General features: G+C 33.6%; 1 protein-coding gene across 5 annotated transcripts; it reads right to left on the minus strand.

Annotated features, from left to right (window-relative positions):
• Window positions 1-27,727, minus strand: LOC118179821 (uncharacterized). Of its 5 annotated transcripts, none has more exons than XM_085816959.1 (4): window positions 25,690-27,727; window positions 22,223-22,402; window positions 6,181-7,911; window positions 1-252 (listed from the first exon to the last, which is right to left on the minus strand). In XM_085816959.1, exon 1 carries the CDS (start codon window positions 27,191-27,193, stop codon window positions 26,066-26,068), a length of 1,128 nt encoding a protein of 375 aa, XP_085673085.1. In that variant the 5' UTR covers window positions 27,194-27,727; the 3' UTR covers window positions 1-252; window positions 6,181-7,911; window positions 22,223-22,402; window positions 25,690-26,065. The 5 variants fall into 5 exon arrangements, with proteins under 5 accessions (XP_085673085.1, XP_085673086.1, XP_035204874.2 ...); XM_085816960.1 differs by lacking the exon at window positions 6,181-7,911 and adding an exon at window positions 19,799-19,860; XM_035348983.2 differs by lacking the exon at window positions 6,181-7,911.
• Window positions 27,728-27,823: the final 96 nt, after the last annotated feature.

Below are 27,823 nucleotides of genomic sequence, written 5' to 3' on the forward strand. Positions count from 1 at the left end.
TTAAAAGACAAATAGACCTTTATTTAGATGTTGCTTAGGGAAAAAAAAAATAATTAGTCAAGAAATTCTGCCTTTATAAGATGAAATTCTTATGTTCTTAAATTCTATCTTGAAATTCTTATTATTCTTAAATTCTATCTTAAAATGTTCCATGTCCATAAGAACTGCACCGAGACCTGCTGTTTCTGTGATAGTACTTCAATGCTTGAAACACTTCTTTGCATTAATCACCATGATGCTATTTCTTGCAAACTGTAAATAAAAACAAGAATATGCCTAGAACTTTAAAATAACATCATTTTTAGGAGAATATAAGTATTAGAATATTTTTTTTAACTTTTAAAGTTTTATCTAAATTTTCAAAACCAAACACACCATACACAGGTAATCAAGGAATAATCTAAATCAGTGTAAACATATTTTTAATTAATTTTTGAAACCTAAATTATCTGGATAAATTAAAATTTATTAAGGTCAGTGCAATTAAACAGAATTATGCAGTTTAAGGATGTTTAGTGATATGACAGAGAAGTTTGAATAGAGATTAGCCATATAGATATCTAGATTTTTAAAAAAGTATAAAAAGAGAAAATGTTGAATCAAAACATTTAAGATAAATTATTTAATATCACTTTAATATCATAGGAGTTGCATTTAATTAAATGAAAGATTTTTGTAATTTAAATATTTTCATTCAAAATCAAATTGTAATGAATACCTAAAGTCATACATTATGTTTTCTTATTGTTTATATTAAATACTACCTATTACTCAACATGCACTGCAATGCTCTTTAAGGAAAGCAAAGTGTTTGTGTTTTAATTCTGTTTATTTTTTCAGTTCATTCAAAGGTTCATAATGGTTCAGGTGGTGAATTTAATTCTGGCAATTTCACTTTTTCACTTGCACAGCATATTCCTGGTGTTTCTTAAATTTGAGGGGTCTGCAATATATACATAATTCATCTGTCTTTCCAACAACCACACTTAGATGAAAACTTTAATCATAATTAGCATCCTAATGGAATGCACCAAGATTTAAATCAATGTACAGTGTTCATCTGGATTGAGCAGTGCGTACTAAAACGTTTTCCAGTCTTGCTTCCTATTACTCATCTAATCCAAACAAACAGGCTAGAGCAGTGTGTACTCAAACATTTTCCAGTATTGCTTCCCATTATTTGGCTGTTTCATATGAATAGGCTTGAGCAGCAAGTACCCAAATGATTTCCAATCTTGCTTTCTGTTGCTTCTTTGTTTCTAAAGCTCATAATGCCTTTTTTTTTTTTTTGTGTGTGTGTGTGTGTGTGTGTGTGTGTGTGTATGTGCTTGAGGTGTAGATTGGTCAAACAGTTTACGTTTCGGTGACATAATTGATTTCATCGCAAATGTAATGTTTTGTGATGACTATTACAAATTCATTTTTGAAAAGCAAAAAAAAAAAAACACATGTGATGACTATTAAAAATTCATTTTCGAAAAGCGAAGAAAATGCATGTGATGCAAAGACATATGTTAATGCATGCAGCTTAATATGTGAAAAATTAAATATTTTACACTTTGCTGAAGAATAACACACTTTAAAATATTTTAATTTGGGCAGTGGCAATATATTTCTCTTAAATAGCTAAGTCTGTTAATTAAATTCAAGACAATAATTGTATTCTCTCGAGCAGCAACATAATTTTTTTATATTGCTGAGTTTTCTGATTAAATTTGAAACATATATATATATATATATATATTATGCTTTGCAAAGTGGCAACACAAAGCTTTTAAATTGTTGAGTTTTTAATTAGAAGTTCATTAAATTTGCATAAAATATATGCATACAAAGAGTGCGGACCATACAGGCTGGCTTTTGAGAAATCATACGTAGACTGTGACCTTCCTCTTATTTTTAAGGTAGAGTGTGGTAAGTTCCATGAAGATCAGAATTCAACTGCAGATTGTTATAAAACACAAACAAGCATTCATTTATATACTGTATTTTCCAGCATATAATGTGCAACAGTGTATAATGAGAATCTATAATTTTTAGATACATTCACCATATGACATGCACCCAATTCTTTGCAAAGAATCCAAAAAGATATATGTGCAATGGTCTTAAAGGTAAGGTCACTTAAAAGATATGGTCACTTATTCAAAGCTTTGTCCTAGCCTTTCGAACGACGGTATACTAAACTGACAAGTGTTAAGGGGAACAATATATATACTTGAGGGGAGTAAATAATCCTGCAAAGATGGTGGATTGTATGCAATGCAGCTGTCCAAAAGAATGCTATTGTAGGATTTCAAGAGAAGGAGCGTAAAATTTGGAGTACAAATACACTTCCAACCTGAATGAATTTGTGGAATTAGGAGTTAGATGTTTTCTCTCTGTGTAGTCATTTGAACCCGTGATTTTGAAGTGAAAATTGAAAGCTTTAGTAAATCGCATTTGCTTTAGTAGAAATACAGTTGATTGGTGTTCCTTTTAGCAGTAAATATGGTTCCCATGAAAAGAAACCAACACAATGCTGGTTTCAAATGCAAAGCCATTCATTCTGCAAAAGAAAATGGAAATTGTGCTGCAGCAAGGACATTTGGTGTTGGTGGAAGCTCAATACATGAGTGGAAGAAAAATGAAATCACAATAATTAATATCCCAAAGAATAAATGTGCTTTGCATAGAGGAGTAATGAAATGGCCTTTCCTAAATTAGAGTTGTAAACTGGGTCATGGAAAATTGCCAGAATGGATTAATTGTAACAATTGTACTTTTATTTGCCATAAAGTGGGCCAAAAACAATGCAAGTGAAAACGAAAACTTTAAAACAACTTTGAGTTGGTGTAGTAGATTTATGGCATGGAATAATTTAGTTCTACAAGAAAAAAACAAAACTTTCACAAAGGCTTTTGAAAGATTTAAATGATAAATTTATTAGTTTTCAGAAGTATATTATTAAGCCGTAAAGGAAAAAAAGTATTTACTATCACATATTGAAAATATGGTGAGGTTTGATATGACAGGAAATAAAACAATTGATGTGAAAGGAATAAAAACAGTTCACATAAAAACAACAGGTCAAGAAAATCTCACTTCACCATAGTGCTTTCCTGCTTAGCAGACATTTCAAAATTAAAAACCATAATTATATTTTTAAAGAAACATGATGCCAAAATGCAATTTCCCAAGTGGTACTTCATTCATGTTCATGAGAAAGAATAGATGGATGAAGAGGGTGTGAAACTGCGGAAAAGAAATGTTTGGCAAAAGCGTCTTTTGGCTTTAAAGAATCCAGAAAGTCTTTTAGTCTGGGGCATATTCAGATCTCATCTAATGGGTAACATGAAGAAATTATTGAAATAGCATAATGCAGATATGGAAGTTATTCCAGGCAAATTAACGCCATTAGTTCAGCCTTTAGATGTGTATATCAATAAATCATTCAAAGAAAATTTTAAACGACAGTGGAATACGTGGATGTTAGAAAGCGAAAAAACATTTACAAAAGGAAGCTAAATGCATCATGCCAGTTTAGAAATATAGTGTGTGGGTGGATGGTACTCTTCTGTTATCAGGACTGAATTCAGAAGTGTATGTATGTAAGATAAAATTATATGAATCAGAATAACTAAAAACATTAATTCTTCCTCTTTATTCCAAAATCGTAATAACTTCTCTGCATTGCGTCATTTCTAGATCACTCTATGGGCCACGCAACTCTGATGACGTAATAATTAAGAACTGAAACTGACCTTGTAAACCAAAACTTTTCTCTTCGCGTGCTTCCATCTTTCATAACTACGCACTTCAGCTTTGCTCTTTACTCTGCTAAGATGTAATTTCGCTGGCTTGCTTGCTATCCCAACAATATCAAAAATGTAAATCTTGTGTGGAAAGGCACGACTAGTGCCAAGTGATTGTGGCCACAAATATCAATTGGAAATAAAAAATGGAATTAAAACTGCCAAGTTCTTTAGATATTACCAAGTTAGCATTACTAGCATACTACGCAATCAAATTCTTCTTCAGTATGGGTCTAATCACGCATCGACAGTGTTCCGTCTTTCCTTGTGCTTTTATCTCATCACGCATCGACACTGCTCCGGCTTTTCCTTGTTGTGCTCTTATTATGACATGTATGTATGTGCATGTATGTATCATGTGTACACACAGAGATTCATATGTATGTACATACCCTATCAAACATTGAAAATGCAACACCAAGAAGGAGTGGCCCAGGAATTATGCAAATTTCAGGGTAGATGAATGTCACTGAGTTATGCGAATGATATGAAATGTGCAAATTTCTAGCACACGTTGAAGAAGATATAAGGGAAGGAACCTGCAGAATGTTCCCTTTTCGTGTCATTATTAACGCTAGGGAAATTATGGTAGAAAATTGTTTCTGGTCTCAGAGGATGTGTGCAATAACACAGAATGCCAGGCTGTCATCAACGGAGGCAGTTCCCACAGACAGACGATTTTACAAGGGGCATGGTGATCAGACTGAGAAGAACACGTTGGTCCACACCACAAATATCAGGTGATACACAGCTGGATGAGCCCACAGTATACCGGCTGTAACGATGATGGTTGGAACAAGGAAATATGGCAAGTTCAAGGGGTGCTGGTGCAGCGAGAGTGACATCAGCACGCATGGATCGACTCATCCATCGACAAGAGGTGGCGCACACACAAGCCACTTCTACCTCCATTCTGCAGCATATTCAAGCCACCCTGGATGTTCCCATCATGGATGATGTGCTGCAATTGATGACACTGCCCTAGCTTCATGGAGTACCAAATGCCCCTTATCGGCAGGATAACGCTCGATGATACACTGTTCGCATAAGCCAACATGCTCTGCAGGCTGTAGAGATGCTTCTCTGGCCACCGTTCTTTCCTGATCACTCACCAAACACATTTGGGATATGATTGGACACCATCTGCAGACTCTGCCATTGCCACATTCAGACCAGGGCTGTGGAGTCGGTAGGGAAAATAACTCCTGGAATTTTAATGACTCCGACTCCTTCATACATATATACAGTCAAAAGTCGTTAATTCGGACACCCATAATCCGGAATGATCTATAATCCGGACCTCAAAGCTAAAATCTTTCTGCGCATGCGCCGCGTTGACGCATGCTCATAGGCGTTTTACACGTGCGCGCAAGACATTTACGACTGTGCATATGCGTCTGCACAAGCGCAGAATACGTTTTCGCGTGTGCGTTTAATGTATAACGGACGGTATAAGCTAAAATTATCTAATTATCTATTTCAGTTAATGTTGATGATTGCGTTGTTCCTTAATCTTCGAATTGGATTCGGCTTATTATTTTTTGCAGACTGTAAGAGCAATTTTATAAAAGTAAGCTTGAACTTTCGATTATGTCAAATAAAATTTCCAATGCTGGAGCTCCGAAAGGATCTAGAAAACGAAAGTATGTTTTGATGTCCATCAAAAAAAAAATGCATAAAAGTATATCCTTTGTTTATCTAACCGTTCCGAAATCTTTTTATCAATTTCACGCTGCTCTGCGCGAGGGGGGGGGGGACGTCGTGGCGCGCATTGAACTGGAAGTTGATCTGTCAGCACTATCGTTGTCTTCAGGGCAGATGTTTTTATTTTATTCTGCTTATAATTCCTTACTAAATGTACTATTTAATCTCGATGTACTCCGTCTTTGATATGATTTAAATCAAATTCCTCGTCATTATAAATATCACGAATACAAATCAAATAGTTTTCTGGTTGCAATTTTCTAATTTCGGCTATGCGTAAGGTATGCTTTACGCATGCGCGCAATGCAAGAAATGTTTAATAAAGTTAACAAATAAATATTAAGCTTCTTTTTTTGTAAATTTTGATACCCTTTAGATCATAATTGCTCATTATTTTATAAATTATGGTTTCATATTTTTAATTTTATAATTTCTGCATGCCATCTTACCAGATTTAAACTGATGATCTATAATCCGGAAGAATCGATAATCCGGAATCGCCGAAGGCCCGACGAGTCCGAATTAAAGACTTTTGACTGTATATATATAAACATATACACATGAGTTACAGCTTATTTTTTTAATATAAAACAAGTAATAGATGCTACAGGAAAAAAATTGATGATATAGCAAATTATTTATATTAATTAGTATTTATTATGAAATGGAAAAATGGCATTACTTATTTCTAAGAAACAGTATAGCTTTGGGAAGACTTTCTTTGTTGGAGGGCCATAGACCTGATCTGATAAACTTCAGAGCTGAGAAGAGTCTTTCCACATTAACTTGAGTAGGAGGAAGAGCTGTTACCGTTAGGGCTACTTCTTTTAACTTTTTATGATAGACTTTTATAAGTTCTACAATAGGTGTCTTACAAGCAAAATCATATTCCTCTGTTTCTTCAAAGACGGTGTAGAAATCTTGTTTGTATTTTTTCATTTTTATATCTAAAGGCTCTTGTTTCTTTATTTTCATTCGCTTCGCCTTAGTCTTTTCAATATTATCCAAAAATATTTCTCAAAATCTAATTCATCACTAAAAAGGGGTAATAGAGCAATGTCTGCAGCTTGACTGTCCTGATTAGAATTCTCTAATTGTTCTGAGAATAATTTCGTTCTTAATGAAAGTTCATAGATGACTTTTTTTGCCTTTTTAATTTGTTCATCATCCAAGAAAATTTGGTGTTTCGGATCTCCATATATTGAACCCAGCAAGATCTCATTGTTTAGCAAACTAGTTTCTCTTTTCTTCATTGAACAAATTATTCCTTGTGCAATAAACCCTCCACTTCAGAAAGAACAAACATCACATTCTTCCAATCTAGCCTCCTGTCAATTCTTCATATTGCAACTTTTTTGTGGCTATATATGGTATAGAAAGAAGAGTTTCCAATTCTGCAAGACCATTTCACAGTCTTTTTGTTAGTGAATCATTAGGGTTACCTACATCTTCTAAAAAAGTCCTTAATTCTAAAAGCCTTTTTATCATCAAATGTGTACTTCTTTATCATGTTGCTTAATCAATAATTGCTCCTTTTCCTGCTCACTTCCTAAGAATGGCATTAATTTTGGGAGTTCTTGTTGCTATTGCTGCTTACCTAGATTTACCAGTGAGATTTGTAACTAAATGAATCAGTTTAATCACTAATGGCAAATATTACATCCTCCTCCCTTATATTTATTTATTAATATGTCACTAAAATAGAAAATATCTATTAATGCATACAGTTCATAAATAAAAATAATAACTCAGCTTGTCATTAATTTTTTTTCAATTCATTTTAATTTCATTTCAAATTCAAACTGTCCAACAAAAACTGGAGTTGGATTCGATTTGTTTTTAGCAACTCCAACTCCTTTTATCCCAAAATCTGCCCAACTCCGATTCCGACTCCACAGTCCTGGTTCAGACGATGAACTGTGGCAAATGGTTGACAGGGAATAGACAGGCATTCCTCAAGACACCATCCATAGTATCACTGACTCTGTACCTAGACGTGTTGTTTTGTGTATTGCTGTCCAAAGTGGTCCTACAATCTACTGAGCTGATGCTATTATCTGTATTATGCATATCATTTCAAAATAAAGATAACTTATTGTTTGTTGCTGTCTCTCTCTGTTTGCCCAGTTTTATCACGTTCTGGCTACTCCTTCTTGGTGTTGCATTTTCAATGTCGGGTACTGAATATATATGCATACATGAACACATCCATTCATGCATACATTTCTGGACCTGGTCCTGATAACAGAATAGTACCCAGTGGATAATACAAGCATGGAATGAAATTACACGCAACATAATTCAAGTAATTTGAAAAGTGTAGTATATCTCATAATCTAGATGGAATGAAAGATGACTTCCTATTTTCAGAGTAATAGTGATTGTGAAGATGAAACAGAATTCGATGATGTGCCTGAAGATATAAACAGAAAGACGAATATGATGAACTTTTCATGTTATCCAATAATGAAAATTTTCAAGTTCATAAGGTATGTCATTGCTTTTAAACAAACAGCATTTAGGTACATATAGAAATCTAATTTATTTTTTGCTCACTCTTTATTTTTAAATCTATCATTTTTATACCAAGTGTATAACCAAAGTCGTCTGAAATAGAAGGCTTCCAAACAAACTGTGACATCACGCAAGTTGGGGAAACAGTTCGTCGCCATTCCAATGACCCACCATGCTTAGTGTCCTCAGAATGCTTGGTCAAGCAGTCACTACTATCTTCTACTGTGTATTCGTGCTCTTCTGGTAATTGTTTGATTATCAACAACCTGATAATTCTCTCGGAATATTTTAGCAAAATGTGGTGAATACATGCTATATTCCGAATTGTAAGGGCAATTATCCAAATGGTCCAATTGTATCAGTGTTTAGCTTTCCAAAATGTCCTAAACTGAAAGAAAAGTGGTTAGCAAAGATACCGCGACATTTTGAGCCATCACCTTATTCCAAGGTAAGTTTGAATTTTATTTAAAAGATTTTTCTCTTTTATTTCACCTTTCAAATATGGTATTAGTCTTGAATTGCTATTAAATTTTAAATAATAATTAAATAAGTAAAGAATTGCAATTTTATGACATAGCATTAATACTTTGGCATAACAAATTATTACTTATTCAAAGACGCTACAAGAATAATAAGTAATTTAAATTAGTTTTTATTTATATTTGCTATTCTTCAAATAAATTAATTTCACATAAGTCAGTTTATAATAAATAACTGTAGTAAAAAGAATGAAATCCCATATTTGTAAATATATCTGTTGTCTTTAGTTATGACTATTTACACCGGTCCTAAAAATGTCATAATTTTATGAGAAATAAATCATTGATGTCATTTATATACTTTTAAACAAAAATTCAGAAAAGAGTGAAAGTTCAGATAATTTATCCCATAAAAGAGTATAAGTTTAGATTAATTATCCCTTAAATTTACATTGAAAATAAATGCATTTAAGTAGATTTAACAAGAGGTAAACTACTAAATTATTCTATTAATTACCTTAATGAAAAACAGGTCATATTATTCTCCTTTATGTAAGGCTATTTGGATAGCAAAAACACTTTTCCTTTACAAAATGCATTAAAATGGCAATGTACAGATTAGTTGAATGAGTGCTTTTGCGATTTTTCCCTTTTTGTACTATATAAACATGAATCAGTTTTCGTTTGGAAGTGCTCCACGAAAACATCTCGTCTCTTGGGCGGATAGCCTTTAATTAACCAACAAATCAAATATACAAACTCAAAAAGTCAGAACTATATTATGTGCTCTGAAATTGGCAGCGTATAATGGGATTAATTTCCTTTCAGCCAATGTAACTAATTGACATTAAAGTAGATTTGGATAACGTAAATTTGCTAATTATCACTTTTTATGCATGATCATTTAAATTGTTGAAATATGTTAGGGAGTAGAATGCTATGTAATTGAATTTTTTTTTTATTTTATTTTCCGCTGCTTAATGAAACATATTCGAACATCATAAAAATTGAAACCAAAGCTGAAATGAGCAAAAAAAATTTTAAGTTAATGATAAAAGTTAATACAAACTTTTCGTTGTAAAAGTAAACTTATATGATATTTTAGGTATATGAACTTCATTTTGCTGATGCTTTCATCAGATGCACTGCTCAAGCATTTGATGAAAAAACAATGAAAACTATAGAAGTAAAATTAAAACAACCTCATTTGCAGAAGGATGCTGTTCCTATTTTTTTTTTCCCAATTGCCCAAAGTACACTGGTTATCATAAATTAAGGAAAAATCACAAATATCACGATTACTGAAAAAGTTGAATGTAGAATTTTATGAAACTTACCCACAACATACAACACATAGTAAGGTATCAAATAAAATAAAAAGAAATTACCAGACAATTATGGTAATATAGAAATTAGCACATGAATAAAATGAACAGATTGAAGATATCAGTTTACTATAGTAAAAGTACCTTCAATATGGAATATAATCACCTCTAGAAGCAATACAGCACATTCAGTGATATGTGATGCTTTGAATTATGCGGTCTATCAGTTCCATAGGAAGTGAGGCCATTGCTCTTGCAAAGCAGTTGCAAGCGCGGCAAGGGTCTAAGGGGGCGGATTGAGAGCAGCTAGACGTCTCCCTAAAGCATCCCAAACGTGCTCGATAGGATTAAAGTCCGGGGATCGAGCTGGCCACTCCACGCGCATAATTGCTTCCTGTTGAAGATAATCATATACAATGCGAGCCCTGTGTGGTCTTGCATTGTCGTCCTGCAACAGGAAAGCATCACCTATTGTCCCGGCATATGGGTGCACATAAGCATCAAGGATGTCATCTCTATAAACATGAGCATTCACGGTTCCCCTTGGAAAAACATGGAGGTGTGTGCATCCACCCAAAGAGATACCACCCCAAACACAGACACTGCCTCTTCCGTATGCATCTCTTTCATGGATGTTTGACGGATGATAACGAGTTCCAGGTTCTCTCCATATCAAATAACGCCTACTATCGCATTCTAGACTAAACCTGGAATCATTCGTAAAGAGAATAGCCCTCCATTGCTCGGGCGTCCAGTGGACATGTTGTCATGCCCACTGCAAACAGTCCCTGCTATGGCGTGACTTAAACAGCACGCAAATGGTTGTTCGCGTTGCAAACAGACTACCTTCGTGAAGCCTTCTACGCACAGTTGACGTTGACACCAGTTGCTACAGCAAGGAAGGATCTAAGAAGAGTCGGAGTAGCAGTTCTATTCTTGAGTGCACATAATGTCAAATATCGGTCATTGGCACTCATCGTAGCAGTTGGCCGTCCTTGGCTGAACCTCCTAGGTGACGAATCTGTGATTTGAAATTGCCTCCAAAGTCTACGAACCACAGAAGGACACCCATTTAGCCATCTGGCCACTTCTGTTTGACTTTGTCCTGCCTCTAGTCTCCCAATGGCTTTCTATCGTAGTTCTGCAGGCAAATGATGCTTGAAGTTGTTGCAAATCGGCTATCTCAGATTTCTGATGTCACTATCAGAGTGAAATATGTGGGCTTGCTCTCAAACATGAACTTTTATGCTTCTCGCAGATGACGTATTCCGAGTGCAGCGCCACTAATTTGCATATTGGAGTTTTACTCAGCTACTCTTACTTGGCAACATATCCAAATTTTACACGGTTTGGCTTATTTTTGAGGGAGTTATCACTATTTTTGTGACTTTTCTTTAATTTATGATAACCAGTGTATATATCGTCTATCCCAGCAGTGCGAGAGCCTGCTGACTAGACAACACTAGACTGATCAAAGACATATAGAAGCTGCTATCGCTGAAAGTATTAAATATCAAAAAAAGAGTATGAAACTAGATATAATTTTAATTCTTTCAGTGACTGTTTAAAATGCATAAATAATTCTGAAATTTTAAGGGTATGAAATGAAGGGCAATTTTAGAATATTTGTAACGTTGAGTGTTTATATTTGTATAGTTACGCAACTTAAAATAAAATTATAACTTTTTAGAAGCTAAGAATGGTCTGTTTAATTTCATCTAATAAAATTTAAATGTAATGAAATGAACTAGTAATAACAAGGACCTTCAATTTATCAAGTCAAAAGATCTTCAGACCACCAATTTCCACACTATATGTTACATAGTTCTCATTTTTTGTACTTTATTTGCTCTTAATCATGTTTTTTATGTGTGTACTAATATCACTTTCTGTAAAATAAAATATATAACTACTACAACTTGCAACAATATTCTAATAATTAAAACTAACTTGAGTTACACATTTTATAAAAATATTGATTTAAAAGCAAAAAGTTAATTTAGATTTTAAAATTACAATCTTGATTTAAATCAGAAACCCAATTTGCAGCCTTTTCTTTATAATGATGACTTTTTAATACAACTTAGTAAAATTTTCACTATTTTTATTTTGGAAACTGATCATAGCAGAATTATAATTCTGGGATAATTGAAATTATCATTATGTATAACCTTCCAGCACATTTTATTAGCATTATTTTGCTCTATTTAAAGGTCGACTGAAAAATTAATATTGTATATTTTATCTTTCGGCTTTTTCAGGCAAAGAAACAATGTGTTAAAGCATCCTTGCATGGAAACTTGTATCTTTGATAAATACAGTTTATTAAAAATGCAGATATTTGAAATCCCGCCTGTTATGCGATTTCAAATACAGTCAAAAGTCGTTAATTCGGACACCCATAATCCGGAATGACCTATAATCCGGACATCAAAGCTACAAATTTTCTGCGCACGCGTTATGTGCATGCGGGTAAGACCTTTACGGCTGCGCATGCGCGTTTAATGTATAACGGACGGTATAAGCTACAATTATCTAATTATCTATTTCAGTTAATGTTGCAAATTGTGTTGTTCCTTAATCTTCAATTGGATCCGGCTTATTATTTTTTGCAGACTGTTAGAGCAATCTTATAAAAGTAAGCTTGAACTTTCGATTCTGTCAAAAAGAGTTTCCGATTCTGGAGCTGCCAAAGGATCTACAAAGCGAAAGCATGTTTCGATGTCCATCAAACAAAGAGTGGAATTGCTGCAAAAAATGGATAAAGACATATCCTTTGTTTCTCTAACCATTTCGAAATCTGTTTATATAAATTTCACGCTGCTCTGCGGTGGCGGGGAGGGGGGATGCCGCGCCGCTATAAATTGGAAGTTGATCTGTCAGCACTATCCTTATCTTCAGGGCAGATGTTTTTATTTTATTCGGCTTATAATTCCTTACTAAATGTAGTATTTCATCTTGATGTACTCCATTTTTGATATGATTTAAATAAAATTCCTCGTCATTATAATTCACTTCCGATAGCGAAGAAAGTGACACAGAGGTTATAGAAAACGAAAAAATTTCGATTGACAAATTAGTCGGTATTCTCGACACAGCAATTATAGGACTTTAACAGCAGAACTCTGTAACTGAACAAGAAATTATGTCTGTTTATAGAATTAAAGAGAAAGTATTATTACATAAAACGAAGCAACTTAAATAACTTACATTGAAAGAAATGTTTAATAAAGTAAATAAATAAATATTGTTTTTTTTTTTTTTGTAAATTTTGATACCCTTTAGATCATAATTGTTCTTTATTTCATAAATTACGGTTTCATATTTTTAATTTTATAATTTCTGCATGCCATCTTACCAGATTTAAACTGATAATCTATATAATCCAAACAAATCGATAATCTGGAATCGCCGAAGTCCTGACGAGTCCGGATTAACGACTTTTGACTGTATCTGTTATTGTAGATTATTAGTTTAATTTTAAAAAACTCTGCAAGAGGTGTGTCGAATATCTCATTACCTTGAATTTTAAATGATGACAACATGATGGCAAATGAGGAGCCATGAGGTAGCATGTCTCGTCTATCCCGAACATGTGTGACGTCACACCTGAGGGAGGGGCTTGTTGGGAGGCCTTGTTATCTTCAGGGGGCTTTGGTATGACACGCACCCATAAATTTCTATCTTAATTTTTTGGATTGAAAGTGTGCGTTATACACCGGAATATACAATTTATATAGTTGTTCTAGAAGTCAAAATCATATTTCTGTATAATTATATATGGTACTTGCTGATTATCTACACCTCATTCCTTGTCTCAGCTTTTAGAATATAACTCCCACATACACATATCACATGCATGCTTGAGTGTGCAATTCATATTTCATTTTGCTAAAAAAATAGCCGTTGGCTGTACAAATGTGAATATTAACTACATAGATTATTCTTTTTTCTAATAAAATTTCTTGCATGATTTAAAATGCTTCTTTATCTTTTATGACATTAAGAATACCTACAAGTCATAAATATAGCCAAACAAATGTTTTTCAACAATTCACAAAATAATCAAAAGTTGACAACTTTTCCTGGGGTGTAAATAATGAGAAAGTACCTGAAAGACATTTTATTGCTCATAATGAAGAGCTAAATTGACCATATAACGCATTTGATTTTTTTCAATAAGTTACTAATAACAAGGTCTCTGATTATAGCAAAGCACACTAGAGCTCTGCCTAAGGGGAGGGATGCCTTCGTGGAGGACTTTTTATGGGAAACTGGCTCATATACACGTTACACATGGACAAAACCATGAAAACGCCCATGCAGCCAGCCTGTTTGCGGGATTTGAACCTCGGACCGAAATATTAGTATTCAGCGACTTTACCACTCGGTCGCTGGTGGGCGCACTGGTATTGAATGTTGAATAAAATTTCATTTTAATGAATTATATGAATAATTTTCTGACTAATAAAAATTATGGTACTTATATGTTAACAGTGAATTATTGGCTAATTTTGGCCAAAATTTTTAACAGTGAATTATTGGCTGATTTGATACTACGAGGGTAAGTTGAAAAATAAGTTTCCCCTCTCGACTGTGGTTAGAGTTGTGTATGAAAGTCAAAAAATAGAATGAGACATTAAAGATATGACATACCTTTATTTTTCCACATAGGTACCAAGTACATTGAGACATTTGTCATATCGCTTGATAAGCTTCAAAAAGCCCTCCAGGAAAAAATCAGAGCTTTGCATATGGAAGAAGCGTTGAACGGCTTGTTTCACTTCACTATTGCTTCCAAAGCGCCTTCCCCCGAGATTTTTCTTCAAAGTTGGAAACAGATGGAAGTCACTTGGTGCGAGATCAGGACTGTATGGCGGATGGTGTAGGCGCTCCCAACCAAGAGTTGCAATATGATTTTGCGTTGCCGTCGCCGAATGTGGTCTGGCATTGTCATCCAACAGCAGAACGCCAGATGTGAGAAGGCCAGGCCGCTTTTTCCGAATTGCCTCTTTCAATTTCGACAGGGTGTCACAGTAGAGAGTAGCATTGATGGTTCCAACCTCCAAAAAAGACCAGCAACAAAACTCCTTGGGCGTCCCAGAAAACTGTGAGGAGCACTTTACCTGCAGAGGGAGTTGTCTTGAACTTCTTTCGGACAGGTGATGACGGATGTTTCCACTCCATAGATGCAGCTTTCGATTCTGGCGTGAAATGGTGGACCCACGTTTCATCCCCCGTCACAATCCGAAATAGAAAGTCATTGCCATCTTCATGGTAATGCATGAGATGTTCCAGGCTGACCCCCATGCATTGTTCCTTGTGTGTCAAGGTCAATTGTCGGGGCACCCATCGTGCTGACACTTTTCTGTATCGAAGAATGTCGTGGATGATGTTTTGAGCTCGCTCATGTGAGATTCCAAGTTCTTCCGCTACTTCATCGATGGTGATACGCTGGTTCACTCTAATCATGTCATCCACCTTCCTGACATTTGCATCTGCAGTGCCCGTGCGCGTCCGTCCAGATCTCGGTATGTCCTCCACTTGCTGACGTCCATCACTAAATGTGCGACACCATCTCCGCACCATTTGCTTCGACATCACACCTGGCCCATAGACTTCCACGAGGCGGTTATGAATTTCTGTTCCTGATACTCCACGTGCCCATTCATAGCGGATAACCGCTCTCACTTCCTCCTTTGACCACGAATTCAAAATGCACCTTCTCTCCATACCTACCGAGGCTCAAATGAGAGGATGGTCTCCGCTTTGCGCAGGCAATGCAACAGCGCCATCTGCTTGCTTTGCAGCGACCTCTACCCAATGGTGTATCGGTGACTTGCGCGTTTTCCTGCTGTGTCGCCTTTCACCCATAGCCGTTCAACACTTCTTCCATATGCAAAGCGTAAATTTTTCTTGGAGGACTTTTTGAAGCTTATCAAGCGATATGACAAATGTCTCAATGTACTCGTACGAGAATAATAAAATAAAGGTATGTCATATCTTTAATGTCTCATTATATTTTTTGACTTTCATACACAACTCTGACCACAGTCGACAGGGGAAACTTATTTTTCAACTTACCTACGTATTAGTTTTCATTTCCCATTTTGGGTGTAAAAATTTTATCTCATAAAATAGCTTCAAAGTGTTTTTTAACCCGAGCTACAACTTTCTGCTGCTGCATGAACGCCAATAAGAATGATTTCGAATGATATCTTGCTGTACCCCTACGTTTGAAGAACTCTATACCTACTCAGTATTTGGTATATAAACTCCAGAATGTGGATTCACACGATTGAACTTATGGTTGGTTCACTCTCAAAAGCTTAAAACCAGCTTTCTGGAATTCTTCTGTTTTATAGGCAACCCAGAAAATGGGATAAATGGTCATGCCTTTTTTGACATTTTCTTTGACTGCATTTAAAAAGTCTGACAGCATTTGGTCAGGCACTGTAACAAGAAAGATTTCTTTACTGCAAATACTGCCAAAAATCCATTGAGGTGACAGAACACAGCCACACTTGTTTTTTCGTGGACACATTTTCTTCTATATCTACGATTCCTATTTCCTTCACTACCTTATTTTTAATTTTCATAATTCTGTATCTTACAGATTCATATTTCTCTCAAATTATAATCCCACTTTATAAGAGTAGTATCAACCATGTTGAGTTTCTTCATGCAAAATTTTATTTATGTTATTTCCTTATACCAGTAATATAGTCAAACGTCTTTAATCCGGACTCGTTGGGACTTCAGTGATTCCGGATTATCAGTTTTTCTGGATTATAGATCATCAGTTTAAATCTGGTAAGATGGCATGTAGAAATTATAAAATTAAAAATATGACAAATGATATATGAAATAATATATGAAACAAAGAGCAATTATGATCGAAAGGGTATCAAAATTTACAAAAAAAAAGCTTAATATTTATTTGTTTACTTTATTAAACATTTCTTTCAACGTGCACATGCGTGAAGCATACATTACGCATAGTCAAAATTAGAAAATTGCAATCAGAAAACTATTTGATGTGTATTCATGATATTTATAATGACGAGGAATTCGATTTAAATCATATCAAAGACGGAGTACATCGAGATGAAATACTACATTTAGTAAGGAATTATAAGCCGAATAAAATAAAAACATCTGCCCTGAAGATAAGGATAGTGCTGACAGATCAACTTCCAGTTCATTGCGTGCCGCGTCTTCCCCCCTCTCGCAGAGCAGCGCGAAATTGATAAACATATTTCGGAATGATTAGAGAATCAAAGGATATGCCTTTATCCATTTTTTGCAGCAATTCCACTTTTTGTTTGATGGGCATTGGAACATGCTTTCGCTTTGTAGATCCTTTGGTAGCTCCAGAATCGTAAATTCTTTTTGACATAATCGAAAGTTCAAGCTTACTTTTATAAAACTGCTCTAAAAGCCTGCAAAAAATAATAAGCCGGATCCAATTAGAAGATTAAGGAACAACACAATCTGTAACATTAACGGAAATAGATAATTAGATAATTTTAGCTTAGCTTATACCATCCGTTATCATTAAACGCGCATGCGTAAACGTATTATGTGCATGCATAAAGGTATTATGCGCATGCGTTAACGCATACACAGAAAGTTTGTAGCTTTGAGGTAAGGATTATAGATTATTCCGGATTATGGACGCCCGGATTAAAGACTTTTGACTGTAGATGATCTGAGGGCAGTAATAAATGGTAATCTACTTCCTGCAAACCAACTGCCATCTTGCATTCCAAACAATTACTTATTATTTCAAGGATACCATAAGATCTTCAGTTGACTGGAATAAAACTTCATTTCATACAAACTGGAACACTGACAGTTACTTGGCAATATAATATATTTTTGTAAGAAACTACTAACAACATCTTCATTGTATGGTAGACCCCACAGATCCATGATCAAACTATGAACTCCGGGAAGGGGGAAACTCTGTTCTTAAAACTGTGGCTTATATGCATACCTAAAACTTAGCACTGTTATATGGTTGCGATAGTAATGAATTTGTGTTTTGGTGCCAAAGTTGGCAACTATTCACTCTTTTTTAATTTTCTCTGTTACACCTAAGTAACAAAATTTCAGTTAATATTTAAATTCCCAAATTGGTTGATCTTTACATTATGGTAACTTGGCGATTTTTTGGCGAAAATTTCGCAACAAACTCTCCTACAGCAACCCTCTATTTTTTTTTCCCCGCCGCCATTTTGTCTTCACGAAGTAAAGACATGTTTCTTTTCTTTTTATCTGCTGAACACTTCTTCCAACAATCTACTAGCCGAATTACACTTATGCTAGAAATTTTATCAAACAAAACTGCTTAATCATGACAAATATTCACTGCAAAATTGGGAAAAGTGCACAATACCATACTCCTTACACGTTTTTCAAAATAACACATACACATAAGCCATGTACATGCCGACTTATTTTTACTTAAAAAAACATACCAGAATTGCACAAAAATGGCATTGCGCACACTCTTCACTATATCCATGTACACTGCTTTTTTCTCATAAATTATAAAAATTTCACGAAAATACATGACAATTTTCTCAATCTTTAAACCCGGTAAAAAGAACATATATGAAATTACCTGATCGCAAAAAAGTATTTACCCTTTCCAAATATGAACATTTCCACATATAAAATAAATAAAATATCCACAAACTTTTACCTCTAAATCATCTATTACATTATACACGTCACCAACGAATTCATACCGCAAGCATTACAAATACTTAGTATCAAATATTTAAATTATTTCCATGCACGTTTACTTCAACTTAAACGTGTACCAAATTCCTACAAACATAAAATTCACAAAATAACTATCATTTAATTAAAATATCACTAAACCATGTACACGTCGACTTATTTTTACTTAAAAAAACATCCCAGAATTGCACAAAAATGGCATTGCGCACACTCTTCACTATATCCATGTACACTGCTTTTTTCTCATAAATTAGAAAAATTTCATGAAAATACATGACAATTTTCTCAATCTTTAAACCCGGTAAAAAGAACATATATGAAATTACCTGATCGCGAAAAAGTATTTACCCTTTCCAAATATGAACATTTCCACATATAAAATAAATAAAATATCCACAAACTTTTACCTCTAAATCATCTATTACATTATTCACGTCACCAACGAATTCATACCGCAAGCATTAAAAATACTTAGTATCAAATATTTAAATTATTTCCATGCACGTTTACTTCAACTTAAACGTGTACCAAATTCCTACAAACATAAAATTCACAAAATAACTATCATTTAATTAAAATATCACTAAACCATGTACACGTCGACTTATTTTTACTTAAAAAAACATCCCAGAATTGCACAAAAATGGCATTGCGCACACTCTTCACTATATCCATGTACACTGCTTTTTTCTCATAAATTAGAAAAATTTCATGAAAATACATGACAATTTTCTCAATCTTTAAACCCGGTAAAAAGAACATATATCAAATTACCTGATCGCGAAAAAGTATTTACCCTTTCCAAATATGAACATTTCCACATATAAAATAAATAAAATATCCACAAACTTTTACCTCTAAATCATCTAGTACATTATACACGTCACCAACGAATTCATACCGCAAGCATTACAAATACTTAGTATCAAATATTTAAATTATTTCCATGCACATTTACTTCAACTAAAACGTATACCAAATTCCTACAAACATAAAATTCACAAAATAACTATCATTTCATTAAAATATAATTAAATTCAAAAACACTACTTAAAATATAAATGAGCACATACATTAAATTAATAAAAATTACCTTACAATCCTAATTACTTTAAACTAAATCATTGCTAATAACAATTTTCCCAATAATACCAAATTACTTTACTTCCACCTTACATTTAGAACAATGCATAAAAATAATATCCTCAAATAATTAAAAATACTAACTTACCTAATCTTCTTCAGAATCTTGATTACGTGTCCGATAAACTTTTCTGCTTTCTGTTTCAGGACCTTTAAAATCATACTTATATTTCACAATAAGGTACCAGGTAAAATAAATAACTTAATAAAACATCTTTATTTCTATCTCGCACAACCTTAAACAAACATTTATTACTACCCTTTTCAATACCACTAAATACCCATTTCGAATTCACTTTAGTTACGGCCATGGGATCCAAAAATTAACCAACACTGTTTCACACAACACAGAATAAAGCCAAATACAAAATTTCCAGATTTTTTCCCGATTTCCCCCCTTTTCCGATTAAAGAACCGTAATTCGTCCATTAATATCACATGACATATCCCATGATCTCTCATTTCCCTCACACAAAATAATGCGTAATCGGAACTGAGTACTGCTCACATTATTACCAAAGTCCCAGGTAGTAACCTTTATCGCCTCCAAAATGTCGCCTGTACCAGTTACCATATTGTAAAGATCAACCCCCAAATTTAGTATAAAATATTAATAAACTATTGCACAAAATTAGATATTACAACAGATGGTACAATATATATAATTTAAAGTGTGTAATTTAAACTGCAACTTTTTTTTTTTTTTTTTTTTTTTTTTTTTTGTGCAAGACAAACAAAAATAAAACTAAATATGGTAAATCAATTTCTTCACTACTTTTGTCAGATGTGTTAATTATATCACATTCATCTACCTCAACACCATTTACTCAAAATATCACTATTTGATTCACACTAGGAAAACTGAAATAATGTTCAGTAAACAAATTTTTCAAGTAAAGTGAAAAGACATACATTTTTCTAAAATGTGTACTATACATTGAATACAGTAAAAACCTAACTATCTCGTATTCAACTAACCAGAATATTTCAGAATCTTGGAACAAATGTTCTCTGGAAAGATTTAGCGATAGTTATACATTACTCCATCGACCATAAAAACCGTTACAAAGCAGCATGGTTTAACACCAGTTATGGATAAGCATGGCATAACAACATACTCTTAATATCTGGACTTTCATATGACATAATACCAATTGATTCTAGATAATCCACCTTTGTTTTCATAAACAAGGATATAAATTAAGCCACCTTTGATTTCATACATACGGATATAAATTAACTGTTATTGCTGTATTTTTTTTTTATTATTATTTGTTTAAAAAATTGGCTAATCTTTGGAATATGGTAACAGGTAGTTTGGCGATATTTTGGTAAGGCGATAAAAGTTACTAGCTAGGACTCTAGTAGTGTACATGGATAAAGTCAAGAGTATGCGCAATGCCATTTTTTGTGCAATTCTGGGATTTTTTTAAGTGAAAATAGGTTGATGTGTACATGGATGATACCATGTATGTGCAATTCTTAAAAATGCGGCAAGCAGTTTGCGATTCTGCACTTTCTCCCAATTTCGCACCCAATCTTCGTCACGATTAAGCATTTTTGTTCCATAAAAGTTCTAGTATAAATGTTGGAAAAAATGTTGAGTAAAAAAAAAAAAAAAAAGCATGCCTTTACTTCGTGACAGCAAAACTAGAAAGTTGTTGTAGCAGGGTTGGTTGCCAAATTTTCGCCAAAAAATCGCCAAGTTACCATAATCCAAAGATTAACCAAAAAATTATTAAAATTTGGAACCTGCATTCTATACGACAGCAAGCAGTGGATTCAAAGTTGATTGACTTGATCGACAAAACAGTAATAGACTGGAAATATTACCAGAGAAGAAACATTTGAGGTTCTAACCTAACAGTAGAAATCAATGGAAACCTTTTTATGAAGAGCAAGAATGAAGTGGGTTGAATACCGATTATTAAGGAAGAGTCAGATCCATCAGAATCCTACATGAACAAATGCCAGAACTTCGGCAGTATCTCTGTCAACCATCAGGGCTTGATGGCAGACAATATAAACGGTCAACAGGATAATACACAAAAACCAATTTTAGTAACTGAAGAGATTTTTAATGCCAAATACTTCTTAGAATCTTCCTTTTAAAGATCAGCAAGGCTTTTTCTTCGCCTTACAGTCCATGTCTCTGATGCATACAGATTAAGACTGATTTTATTAATACCTTGTATAACAGCAGATTTGTTCTTTTTATTAGATGAGATTTCAGAAGAGGTCTTAAACCAAAGAAGGAACGATCTGCAGCAATAATCCTTTTTCTGATTTCAGGATGAATATTATTTTGGTTATCTAATCCATAATTCGGTAATCATCCGAAAATCGAGAGGAAAAAATTATATGAATCCTTTCATTTCTAAAGAACACAGTTACAGTAAGAATATAGCAAATGGAAAAGTTGGATAAATTACTGGTAATTATGACTATATAATTTCTTTAAAAGTAGCCTATATTCTAATCAGATAACATAGTAATATGAACATTAAAATACCTGACACTAATTCAGCCACTGTTCAACAAATCTGCTTCAGTTACCTTCTAAAGTACCAGGGACACCTCACATGAATGAGTCTTGACTGCAGTTCCCAAGAGGGGCAACAGGAATGAAGGTGAAAGAGGTAAACAAAAGGCCCACATTTCCAGAAATCGAACACATCACAAGCAGATAAGGCTACAATGAGATGCAACATAAAAAACAGAAATTAGCTAAAATCACATATTTGGAAACTTTCTTGAGTGTGAAAACACCTCTCATATGTAGATAGTTTAATGAAAAATAAAATCTTCAGAAAATGTATTTCAATTAATAAATGCAAAGGAAAATTAACTGAACAAAATGCAAATACAAACTGAATACACTGAATAAAAATAATTAAGGAAATAAAATTTACCAATAAAGGAGAAAATTGTGAACAATAGAGAAGTTAAAAAATGATGAAAACATTTTTTTTTTTTTTTTAATTTTTAGAACCTAGGGGCGAAAAGCTAGGGAAGGGAGTATGTCAGGAAGTACAGTATATATCAGGAAACCTCAGTTGCAAAGTGAATAATAATGTGAATATGTTAAATATATCATTTTAATAAGTTTAAATATGTTAGTTCATGATGGGCACGAGATATACACTACTGTCATTAACCACATTATATGATAATGAATCATTAAGCCATGCTTCAGAATTTCAGTATTAGAAGTATTTTGGTATTACAAGAAAAGCACATATGTATACATTCTGCACAGTACAGTTTGGCAGGCAACAAATCTAAACATTGAACAGTTATGGATAGAGAGTACACTGACAATTATGTAAAAATACTTTGAAAATTATTTGCATGGAGCCATAGTGTAGCTGGGGCATTGGTAATAAAAATTGAAACTGATTTGACATTATCTTTCAAACTTAGAAACTGCATGCATTACTCAGACTTGATGTCTCATTTCTGGTCATTCTCAACACTTAAGACACAGTTACATGGAAGGTTCAGTTTTGAGAAGGAAAGGAAAATTTGGCTAATCTTTGGAATATGGTAACAAGTAGTTTGGCGACATTTTGGTAGGCGATAAAGGTTACTACCTAGAACTTTGGGAATAATGTGAGAAGTACTCAGTTCCGATTATGCATTATTTTGTGTGAGGGAAATGAGAGATCATGAGATATGTCATGTGACATTAATGGACGAATTATAGTTCTTTAATCGGAAAAAGGGGGGGGGGAATCTGGAAAAATATCTGCTGTACTTTATAGTATTTTGTATTTAGCTTCATTCTGTGTTGTGTGAAACAGTGTTGGTTAATTTTTGGATCCCATGGCCCTATCTAAAGTGAATTCGAAATGGGTATTTAGTAGGATTGAAAGGGGTAGTAATAAGTGTTTTTTTACGGTTGTGTGATATAGAAGTAAAGATTGCTTCTTAAGTTTTATTAAGCAGAATATTCTACCTGGTACAATAATAATATCTGATAGCTGGAAGTCGCATGTCTGTTTGGAGGATGAAGGTTTTCAACATCTTGCTGTGAACCATAAGTATGATTTTAAAGATCCTGAAACAGGCGCACATACGAATACAATAGAGGGCACATGGAGTGCTATAAAAAGCCCATTCCGAAGCATTATGATAAAGAGAATTTTGCTTTTTATTTAGCGGAGGAAATAAGAAAAGTTTATCTGCCACGTAATCAAGATTCTGAAGAAGATTAGGTAAGTTAGTATTTTTAATTATTTGAGGATATTATTTTTATGCATTGTTCTAAATGTAAGGAGTAAATAAATTAATATGGTATTATTGGAAAATTGTTATTAGCAATGATTTAGTTTAAAGTAATTAGGATTGTAAGCTAATTTTTATTAATTTAATGTATGTGCTTATTTATATTTTAAGTAGTGTTTTTTTTAATTTAATTATATTTTAATTAAATGATAGTTATTTTGTGAATTATATGTTTGTAGCAATTTGGTATACGTTTCAGTGGAAGTAAACGTGCATGGAAATAATTTAAATATTTGACACTAAGTATTTGCAACCATTTTTAATGTTCGCGTTATAAATTCGTTGGTGACGTTTATAATAGATAATTTAAAGGGTAAAAGTTTTTGGATATTTTATTTATTTAATACGTGCAAATGTTCATGCTTGGAAAGGGTATATACTTTTTCAGGATCAGGTAATTTCATATATGTCGTTTTGGGTTTTCTTCCGCAGAGGATCCGTTGGCCAGCGGGTTACCAGCTTTGAACGTTTATTGCCATTTTTGGCGATGTTTACATTTAACGGATCCTTTGCGGAAGTGCTTCCGTCCTTTTTACCAAATTTAAAGATTCACAAAATTTTCCTGCAAATTTTTGCAATTTATGAGAAAATAGCAGTGTAGATGGATAAAGTCAAGAGTGTGCGCAATGCCATTTTTGTGCAATTCTGGAATTTTTTTTAAGTAAAAATAAGTAGACGTGTACATGGTTACTGTGTATGTGCGATTCTGAAAAGCGTGGCAAGGAGTTTGCGATTCTGCACCTTTTCCAAATTTTGCAGTTAATATTTGTCATGATTAAGCAGTTTTGTTCCATAAAACTTCTAGCATAAGTGTAATTCGGCTAGCAGATTGTTGGAAAAAGTGTTGAGTAAATAAAAAGAAACATGTCTTTACTTCGTGAAGACAAAATGGGGGCGAAAAAAAATAGAGGGTTGCTGTAGCAGAGTTTGTCGCCAAAAAATCGCTAAGTTACCATAATCGAAAGATTAACCTAAAATTAAATTTATAAAATTAACCATAAAAATTTAAATTAATAAAATTAACTATAAAAATTAAAATTTTAATCATGCAGTTGCTAAAGATGTATCATAGACAGTTTATTTCCCATCTTTGTGCTGTTTACAAAATGTTGAGGAAAATGTGATCTAGCATAGAAGATTGCAATACGGGAATGGTTAGAGTGAAAGCAAAACCTATAAGAGTTTGAATTTGTACAACAGAAACAGTCTAAGCCTTTTCTATTAGCCTAGGCATATGCTGCTTTATGTCTCTCTCATTAGAAGACTTGATGAATCAAGAGATGTTGCTTTAAGTCAGTGTTTCATTAAAATGATATAAGATTTCCCTTCCTTAAATAAAGTTTCTTTCTATTTTAGAAACAAAGTAATTGGTAAAAGTATATTTATGGGTACCCCTTGGAGAAAATTGGAGATTTTTTCATGGATACCAAGCTTGTGCAACTCTCATTTTCACTTCAAAAAACATCACAATGCGCAAACTAGGCATTGCACACTCCCTTCACTTTATCCACGTACACGTCGACCTATTTTCACTTTAAAAAACATCAAAGAATTGCACAAACTTGGCATTGCACACTCCCTTTACTTGGCAATAAATGAAACAACTTTGCGATAATACAAGGGGTACCCTCCAGTCTATTCTAACCAAGAAATGGTTTATTATTTATTTTGATCAAATAAAAATTTACGTACCTTCCACAGGGGCAGTAGTAAGCTTTATACCATCTGGTTTAATTTCTGAAAATACTAAAATCTGCCAATAAGTGCCTTTCTAAATTTTAAAAACTTTTCCACCCTTAAATTCTGTCCATGATTGCACCAGCCTTGACGTCACATAACCAGGTTTCTTTGCTGCATTAAAAAGTCCTTATTGCATTGATAAGTAAAGATGTTATTAACATTACAACTCCTCAAGAGACATGAAGTTTCTCTTTTGTACAGAAAAAATTACATTTCTTCAAATCCTTTTTTTCTCTAAGTGATTTCTTACAAATATAACTCAGATTTCTCTATTATGTGGACAAGCATATTTAAATCGCTCTTCAGTACAAACAACCTTTTGCATACCTCACATACAAAATTTTTCTTTTGTGTGAACAACGATATGCCTATTTAAGCAATGCTTATGACTAAATGACTGCTTACATACTTCACACACATGAGGTTTCTCTCCTGTGTGAATAAGCATATGCTTGATTAAATTGCACTTTTGACTAAATGACTTCTGACATACTTCACAGGTATGAGGTTTCTCTCCTGTGTGAATAAGCATATGCTTGATTAAATTCCATTTTTGAATAAATGACTTCTTACATATTTCACACACATGAGGTTTCTTTCCTAAATGAATAAGCATATGAACATCTAATTGACCCTTTTTACTAAATGACTTCTTACATATTTCACATTCATGAGGTTTTTCTCCTGTATGAATACGCATATGCTCTTTTAAACAACGCTTTCGACTAAATGATTTCTTACATACTTCACACATATGAGCTTTCTCTCCTGTGTGAATAAATATATGTTCATTTAAATGAACCTTTTGAGTAAATGACTCCTTACATACTTCACACATGTAACATTTCTCTCCTGCGTGAATAAGCAAGTGCTTGTTTAAACAAGCCTTATCTCTAAATGATTTTTTACATACTTCACACACATAAGGTTTCTCTCCCGTGTGAATGAGCATATGCCTATTTAAACAACGCTTGTGACTAAATGACTGCTTACATACTTCACACACATGAGGTTTTTCTCCTGTGTGAATAAGCATATGCTTGATCAAATTATATTTTTGAATAAATGACTTCTGACATACTTCACAGGTATGAGGTTTCTCTCCTGTGTGAATAAGCCTATGCCTGATTAAATTACACTTTTGAATAAATGACTTCTGACATACCTCACACACATGAGGTTTCTCTCCTGTATGAATTAGCAGATGCTTGTTTAAATTATCCTTATGTCTAAATGACTTCTTACATACTTCACACACATAAGGTTTCTCTCCTGTGTGAATGAGCATATGCATGTTTAAAACTCCCTTCTGTCCAAATGACTTTTCACATACTTCACACACATGAGATTTCTCTTTTCTATGAAAAATCACATGCTTGTTTAAAATTCCCTTTTGCATGAGAGATTGATTACATAAGTCATACACGGGAGGTTTTTCTCCTGTATGGGCATCCATGTGCTGTTTTAAAAGACAGCTTCTTCCAAAAGATTTGTTACATATGTCTAGACATGAATTTCTTCTCTATACAGATAATTATAGACTACATACTTCAGGACAATGTTCAAGCTACGTCTGGATGTAAAACGGGTTAGTGAACTGAAATTTGCTGGATGCTTTACTCCAATTTAATACACATCATGATGTGACTTAGTAGGATCTTTGATAAATGCATGCTTTGACTTCCAGGGACACTTACTAAAAGATATTTCACAGAAAAATTTATGCAATTACGTCAAACATACACACATCCATTACATGAAATTTTGATTAAGTTGTTAGTTAACTAATGCTTAATATTTTATTTAAAAGACCTAAATAGTTTTCAGGCTTCACAGTACACAATTTCTAAACTAACCTACTAGAATTTCGCCATACAGCAACAAAACGCCGTATTAATTTGTTACAAAACATGATGTTCATTCATTGTTTCAATATTACACAAATAAAAACCATAATACATATCAATAAATATAAAACGGTGTTAGCAATACTAACGAAGTGCTGCTAAATGGAAAATCGCAATAAATAAGATAGATAATGAGGTCGTTTAAGACGTACACACATTCCACTGATTTCCGTTTCCTC

The sequence above is a fragment of the Stegodyphus dumicola genome, chromosome 5 (genome assembly GCF_044657685.1).
Source record: "Stegodyphus dumicola isolate Sdum_Otavi_A_Nest chromosome 5, ASM4465768v1".
NCBI lineage: Eukaryota > Metazoa > Arthropoda > Arachnida > Araneae > Eresidae > Stegodyphus > Stegodyphus dumicola.